Source organism: Eschrichtius robustus, chromosome 11 (genome assembly GCF_028021215.1).
Source record: "Eschrichtius robustus isolate mEscRob2 chromosome 11, mEscRob2.pri, whole genome shotgun sequence".
Taxonomy (NCBI): Eukaryota; Metazoa; Chordata; class Mammalia; order Artiodactyla; family Eschrichtiidae; genus Eschrichtius; species Eschrichtius robustus.
In genome coordinates, this window is record NC_090834.1 from 103,554,277 (window position 1) to 103,562,378 (window position 8,102).

Genomic DNA, 8,102 nt, shown 5'->3' on the forward strand with positions numbered 1-8,102 from the left:
CGGCCCCTCTCGACTCCAACAGTCTTCACCATCCTCCATCATGGTGACTCTGGCCCATCCCAATCGACAAAAGCAGGTGAGCAAAGGGACAAGGACGAGCCCACACAAAACACATTTTCCAATATTAAAGCACAAGAAAAGCATCCAGAAATGACAGACACACAGAACATACAGAATATGAGTATGATGTTCTCTACAAAGAGAAAACATGTCCCAAATGTGGCTGTCTAGAATACTGGCAGGGAGTCCCCAGGCCCATAAACCCTTGCATGAGATGCCCCCTCCGGATCCTGTCTTAGAACATGGCAGGAGGCCTTGCTTTAGATCCAAAGTCACTAGGAAGAGGCCGTGCCTGCCATCAGTGACACCCACAGAGAGAATACAGAGGAAAGTATTCAGGTGCACAACACGAGATAAAAGACTGCCAAGAATCCTGTTCTCTCTCTCCTCATTTTATTATTTGTTTTATTTTTAGGACTTTTGAGGGTGAAATGACGACGCCCAGGAATTCCATGAGTGGGGCTTTCCCAGCAGGCCCTATTGCCATGCAGCCTGTTCAGAAACTAATTCCCAGGAGGGTGCCTTCAGTGGTGGGCGCCACACAGAGCTTCTTCATGAGGGAATCTAAGGCTTTGGGGGTAAGTCAGTTGCCTTCCATTCCACATCCTAGGGACTCTCTGGCCTACAGAAGCAGATGCTGTAGGCCAGGTACAAAATTCAATCCGACTGGAAGGTATTTGATCCCACCTGAGGTGATCTTTATGTCTGGCACAGTGGGCCAAATCAGGGACGTACAGAGAGATTATCATGGTGATCTTATGCCCCCACATGATCTTGAGGCTTGCATAGTTAGGGGTCTCCCATCCCAGTTCATCACCAGCACACCACATATACCTGCCTTGGAAATGCCCTAGGTGGTGGGGAAAATGAATCGGAACGAGACAAAGGTCTTGGCACCTTCACCGCTTGCTTTGGACATCTTACACAGCCCCATCCAGGTCAGGAACCAGGGCTTCCGGCCTCACCTTCGCTTTCTGACTTGACGATGACTTCAGTTCATCCATCAGTGCCCCTATTCTCTCCCCAGGCTGTCCAGATTATGAATGGGCTCTTCCACATTGCCCTGGGCGGCCTCCTGTTGATCCACGCGGAGGTCTATGCACCCATCTGTGTAACTTTGTGGTACCCTCTATGGGGAGGCGTTATGGTGAGTAAAAATTAACAACCATTTGGGGAGTGATACAGACAAAAAGGTTAAAAAGCTCCACAGGAATATACCAGATTATTTCTGTGTTGAGGAAGGCATAGGAGTAGGGAATAGGTTATCTGGTTGATGTGATTTAGTGGAAAGAGAGGTTGACTACACCGAGCATGAATCCCATGGTTGGGAGTCAGTGGTCATGCTTCATGGGAATTCAGAGAAAGCTGCCCTACGTGGATCTACACAGGGAGGAAAGATTCTCAAAGCAGGACCTCTCCAAAGTCAATGTCCGGCACGAAGTGGGCTGGGTACTAGACATTAGGACTGTAGAGCATGGTGTTTCAGAAAGCAAGAGGGTGCAGGAACATCCCACTTCCTCCCACCTGGTCCTTCTTCCCTACAATTCTCTTTAGTTACTATCTCACGTGATGAAATTAGTCCCATCCCAAACAAATCTCCTCTCACTTATCAGCAGAGCAGTACTCCTTATGGCTGTTTCATGTGCATGTTTTCCAAGCTTGTAACCCTGTCTGGATGTGGTATGGGACAGAGATGTTTTCATCACCATTACACCTTCATAGATGCGACTATGAAGACAGGTCCAGGATTGAAATTTTCAGAACAAGGAGAGATGGATTAGTGCAAGAGTTTCCTCCATCTTACAGCTTGAATAGTAGAAAAGGAAGATGAGAAAGAATGACCACTTCCTGTAGCAGCCCACGTTTTAATGAAGTGCCTACGACATTCAGGCCAAGTACTTCTTCTGCATCAATTCACTCATCATTGCCAGCAACGCCATTTAAAACACTGTGAACTCCAAAGAGCAATTCCCCAAATTAAAAAAAGGAAAACTGAAAATAAAACTTTTAAATTCACAGTGTGAGTACTAATTGACATGGAAATGTGAATTCTGCCTCTGGTCTTACTATATTCCTAGTCACAGCTCCCCATTTGATTGAATAAAAGGCATGGACTGAATGTGACTGAGCCTGAATAAAGGAGAAATATGCTGAAAAATGAATAAATCCATTAAAAAGGACTGAATAGTTTAGTGAAAGTGGTTGCAAGTGTGGATAGCTTTTTTACAACCAGTTCTCAATGTTAAAAAGTGATCTCCTTCTCTGCCCCCCTCTCTCTCTCTGCTGCTTCTCCCATCTCGCCCCCGCCTTTCCCCACCCACCACCTCTCTTTTTACAGTATATCATTTCTGGATCACTCCTGGCAGCAGTAGAGAACAACTCCATGAAGAGTTTGGCAAGTAATCGTATGTCCTTCTTTCCCACACATCAGAGAAGTAGCTATTTTCTCAGTTGAAAACAAGGACCCTTGAAGACCTTTGGAGCTACAGTAGCACTGAGTTATCGCTCAATCCTAAAAAGCAAAAGATCCTCTATGATGCTGTTGTGATTTTATTCATAAAAAACATGGAAATGAGATATTCATGGAAACAGAATTAAAGGCAGATCGTTGAAGAGCATGCTTATGGTCTTAGGAATGTGAGATGCTGTGTGAGACTGAGATCTCTTTGAAAATCTTGTCATTTCTTTCAGACCAGCATTTAGGAACACTGTCTAATCAATGCTATGACTGACTCAAGTCCTAGTTAACCTTCAGCTATAACCCTGAGCAAGTCAGTTTACCCCTATGTACCTCTGAATTTTAACCTATAAAATGGAGATAATAGTCCTTGCTACCGTATGAAACTCTCCTGAGGATAAAATGGAGTAATATATATGAGCGTGCTTCAGAGGCTATAAAGAGCTAGAGTGGTCCTGTTCATATAACCCCTCAGGACACATTTACACCCAGGAAGAACCCCTGATTCTGTACAGGTCAAGAGCTTACCAGCAAGCTTCCTTCTTCAACTTTTCTCCACTTACTAAGCTATTACTAATTTGAGTCACTTCCGAAGTCAATGGGAGATTGAGGAGATTGAGATGGCTCCTCTTTAGACGTGGTCTGACAAACTCAGTTTGGGGGAAAAGAAAAACTGTTTATGAAGATCAAGTTGTATTTATTCTCCAAATACAGTCAGTCCTACTGACTTGCCATCTGTAGGTCATACAACCAGGGATGAAATATGTGTGTCTTAAGATAATCATCAATAACCCCACACCATTATGGTACTTTTTGCACATATCTTCCTGTTTCGAACTTTTATCATCCCGGCAAGGTAGCACATTCACACTGACATCCTCTTACCTGTGCTACCCGGAGACATCAGCCTTAATTGTATTTTGAAAGATGATTGCCTGGGGCTGACCGCAACCTGTGTCAACAGGGAGGGAATAGGTGTTACCATTTGCTTGTTTCCACTTGATGGTACAGACCTAGAGGGGTCTATCTGCTCTTTCCCTACCTATACCCACAATACCATCCTGCTTCACTGTGATATAATCTGAATACTATTCATTTCATTTACTCAACAATTGTGTATTGAATGCCTACTAGTATTCTGGTGGCAGTGGCAGTGAAAGGAAGTACAAGGATCACTCCTAGGATGTTTTCTTGATGAACTGATTGGATGGTGGTGGCATAAATGAGAAGGGGAAATCTGAGAAAGGGACAAGGTTCAGACATGAAGGTTTTCATTTTATAGTGACAAAGAGACTAAAAACAACTGAGAGAAATAGAACTTAGTATGATTTAGGTGTAGTACGTTTCTGAGTCAGGGGAATGGAATCTGGAATTCCTTCCTAGCTTATATTCTTCAATTGGTAATTAAACTCAATTAATAAATCTTTATGTCTCTATTTCAGGTCAGAGGGAGAATAATAATGAACTCATTGAGCCTCTTTGCTGCTATTTCTGGAATAATTTTTTTGATCATGGACATATTTAATCTGACAATTTCCCATTTTTTTAAAATGGAGAGTCTGAACCTTACTAAGGCTCCCACACCACATATTAACATATACAACTGTGAACCAGCTAACCCCACTGAGAAAAACTCTCTATCTGTGCAATATTGTGACAGCATACGGTTTTTGTTCTTGGTAAGTGTGAAACTGGATGTATTTTCAGGGAGGAAGTATGGCATTTTTCTTATGACCATCAACTCTAGATCCAGACTGTCTGTGTCTGCTACTTATTGCCTATATAGCATTGAGAAAGAATTCTGATCACACTGTCTCATTTTTTTCAACTGTAAAATGGGGAAGGTAATAGTATTTACTGTTTATAGTATTTATAGGGCTGTTTTGAGGGATGAGTTAATACATGGAAAGCACTTAGAACAGTGTCTGGTACATAGAAAGTGCTATTTAAGTGTTTGCTTTAACATTTATTATTATTATATTATTAACAGAATATTTTTTATTATTATTGATTAAGATGAACATTGAAGAACCTAAGTTGTAATAAACATCATTTGCCTCAAGGAGTTTTTAGTGTAGAGTTTGAAGGGGAAAAAAATGCATCTCCCGAGTGTGGAGAGATTTCCTTAGTGCGATACCATACCACCTAAAGCTGGATACAGTTCAATTTGGGACTCAATAACTGTCCTTGCCTACACAGAATTGATTCTTCGACTAATTATTACTGCTTTACTTTCTTTTTTTTTTAAAGGAATTCCTTTATTTTTATTTATTTATTTATTTTTGGCTGTGTTGGGTCTTCGTTTCTGTGCAAGGGCTTTCTCCAGTTGTGGCAAGCGGGGCCACTCTTCATCGCGGTGCGCGGGCCTCTCACTATCGCGGCCTCTCTTGTTGTGGACCACAAGCTCCAGACGCACAGGCTCAGTAGTTGTGGCTCACGGGCCCAGTTGCTCCGCGGCATGTGGGATCTTCCCAGACCAGGGCTCGAACCCGAGTCCCCTGCATTGGCAGGCAGATTCTCAACCACTGCGCCACCAGGGAAGCCCTACTGCTTTACTTTCTGTCAGCAACATGCACTATCTGTTATGTGCCAGGAGTTGTGCTAAGGGCTAGGGTTATGCAGATACTAGCAGTTCTCACAGTCAGTTATTTCCCTAAAGAATTGATCTTTTAATCATTTACTTTTAGTCAACAGTCATTTACTGAGCACCAACCATATTCTTATATTTTCATTATTACATTTTCACCCTCATTTTTCTGTTCTTCAGGGCATTTTTGCAGTGATGCTCCTCTTTGCCTTCCTCCAAAAACTTGTGACAGCTGGCACTGTTGAGAATGAATGGAAAAAAATATGCTCCAGACCCAAAGCTGTAAGTAGAAGCCAGGCTGTTCACAAACTCCCTGTAGGAAAATCACATCTACAAAGAGTCATTTATGGAGAGTGTAATCTGATAAGCCTGGGAACATCATGAAAAGTGATCCTAGCATATTTCTGGAAAGCAGAAAATACCAGTAATGGAGAAAAATGTCTTGAAATCTGAAATAAGTTTAAAGGTTAGACAGAGGATACAGTCCTATGCTATGTGCATCCTCTTACTAACCTTGCTGGACTTCAAGTCATCCCTCTTGACTTCAGAATTCCATACTTAATGCATAAAAACAGGATGGCTGAAGGCTGATTAAAGCCACTATTTCTTCCACCTCATTTCTCAGTACTCCCTTCTCCTCCCCTCTTTCCTTCTAATCCCTCTTCCAAAACAATAGGTTCAAAGAGGCTCCACAATTGGGAGATATGAATATCCCAGTGACAGATCTATTATCAACTGCTTCAGAACCATAGGATGTTAGCTTTGGAAGAGAATTTAGAAATCATCATCAATTCCTTCATTTTGCAGATGAGGAAGACAGGATTGGAGAGAGAAAGTTAACTTTCCCAAGGTTATCTCCAGTAAAGGCCAATCAAAACTAAAATCTAAATTCCCCTATTATTGCAGTGTTATCTCCCAAACACTGTGTGATCATTCCAGGCAAAGTGGCAAGTATCTGCTGGCCTTGAGGACGAGCCTTGATAAGTGATTTGATAAGGATTTGAGCACCTGGGAAATCAATCCTGGTATTGGGAAGCATATAGAAAATAACATAAATAGCATAAAAACCAGGAGGCATTTGATATTCATACAGATTGTTGAGAAATGTGCCAGTGATAAAGGTCAAGAAAAGTTGGTTCAATTTTGTATTCCAGAATGTAGTTCTCCTGTCAGCAGAAGAAAAAAAGGAACAGACAATTGAAATAAAAGAAGAAGTGGTTGAGCAGATTGAAATATCTTCCCAGCCAAAGAACGAAGAGGACATTGAAATTATTCCAGTCCAAGAAGAAGAAGAAGAAGAAGAAGAAACAGAAATAAACTTTCCAGAACCTCCCCAAGATCAGGAAGCCTCACCAATAGAAAATGATAGTGTCCCTTAAACTATTTTTTTTCTGTTTTCTGTTTTCTTTTTTTTTAGACATTAACGTTCACAGCTTCCAAGAGACTTATTTACCCCCATTTCTGAAGGCACTCTGCATGCAGCCTCCATGTCTCTCTGGTCTTTGCATGGAGTGACCACAGCTCCCTTCGCCCCGTTCTCATTCAGAGGATGAACATAGGCCATTGTCGTAGACTGTATCATCATGTTTCTTGTTTAGGACAGCTTTCTTACGTTAAAAAAAATAGGCTGAATAAGGGCTGCAGAATGCGGTTTCTCACTGGCCTGTTCCTTGGATAAGGTGTAGTAGTAGTCACAGCAGTAGTAGTTCGTTTGTTTTTTCATTTTTTCCCTCTGCAATAGGGAGAATCCGCACCAGATGAAAAATGTAAGTGACTGCTCCATGCCGTCCCTAAGCTATCTTTAATTTCTTCCACATCTACATTTTTCGTGGAGTCTCTTTTGCACCACTGTTTTCAGGAAAGCAAAAAATAATAATGAGGTACAATAAAGAACCCATTCCATCTATCTTTCTATGGGGCTGACACTGTGGCCTCCACACCCCACTGGGGCAGCTCTAAGTGGCCAGTCCTCAGCCCTGTCTTTGTACAAGCAGCACCGCTTACACATCTCCGTCTGTCTTAACTTCCCCTAACTCCTCTTCTAGGCTCTTGGTTGCACTGTCTACCTACTTTTAGCCTTTAGGCAAAGCAAGAAAGAATGACAGAAAAAGTGCCACGAGGAGTACCCAAATTACAAAGGATAATCAATACTTGTATTTGTAGAATATTTTCCAGTTCACAAAGTATTTGATCAAATAATTGCAATTGAGCTTCCATGATCAAGGGAAAAAAATCCCTATCCCTATTTTACAAATGTTCAAAGAGAAAATAAGCAAATAAATAAGTAAAGGTAATTTGTCAATGGTCACAGCAAGTAATTTTGAGAGCCTGTTTCATACCTAGATCTTCTTATTCAAATGCTATAATGCTTGAAATAACCAAATTGCCTATCCAATGTCTGCATAAACTACTAGAGCCAAGTCAACAGGTTTTATCAGCACCTGCTCTCTGACCAGCATGAAACAGGAGTTGAGAAAGACACAAAAGAGTCAGAAATCAGGTTTTACCCCTTGGGAACAAAAAGACTTAGACATTCACAACGTTTGAAAAATCATTAATATACAATTAGCTGTCAGATTATAGAATGCAGACACTAAGTGCTATAGACATTCTGAGAAAGAAGATCATGCTTGAAAATAACATAATTACTTACGATGCCAAACCTCAGGGAATATTTACCCTATTTCTCGATTCTTTTTCATATTCAGAGACATTACTACCCTACATAGAAAGAATGTTAAACTAGGAAGACGTCACTATAATCTATCGACTACATTTGAGCATTTGCTACATGCTGAGTGCTGCCAGACTCTGGCAGGTACATAGACAATGTAATTTCCACTCTCAGTGCTATTTCCACTTTGACCACCAATGGAAGATATTTCCTGTGATTAGGAAAAAAAATAAAGGAGGTGGGACATTTCTGTTTATGTCCTCGAAAATGGCTTTAAATGAATAAAACTATATGTGTGTTCTCGTCTGCAGCAGATGATTCCA

General features: G+C 41.3%; 1 protein-coding gene across 1 annotated transcript; it reads left to right on the plus strand.

The window, feature by feature from the left end:
- The first annotated feature begins 491 nt into the window (after window positions 1–491).
- Window positions 492–6,484, plus strand: MS4A1 (membrane spanning 4-domains A1). The gene is made up of 6 exons (XM_068555875.1): window positions 492–638; window positions 1,088–1,207; window positions 2,399–2,455; window positions 3,961–4,197; window positions 5,286–5,387; window positions 6,260–6,484. The coding sequence occupies exons 1-6, from the start codon at window positions 492–494 to the stop codon at window positions 6,482–6,484; spliced, it is 888 nt and encodes a 295-aa protein (XP_068411976.1).
- The last annotated feature ends 1,618 nt before the right edge of the window (window positions 6,485–8,102 follow it).

Bases quoted from the DNA above. Each gene is read 5' to 3' on its own strand.
- MS4A1 (XM_068555875.1), top strand. From the start codon at position 492: ATGACGACGCCCAGGAATTCCATGAGTGGGGCTTTCCCAGCAGGCCCT. The intron at 2,456-3,960 runs GCAAGTAATCGT...TCTCTATTTCAG, and splicing joins ACAACTCCATGAAGAGTTTG to GTCAGAGGGAGAATAATAAT. The intron at 5,388-6,259 runs GTAAGTAGAAGC...TTTGTATTCCAG, and splicing joins TATGCTCCAGACCCAAAGCT to AATGTAGTTCTCCTGTCAGC.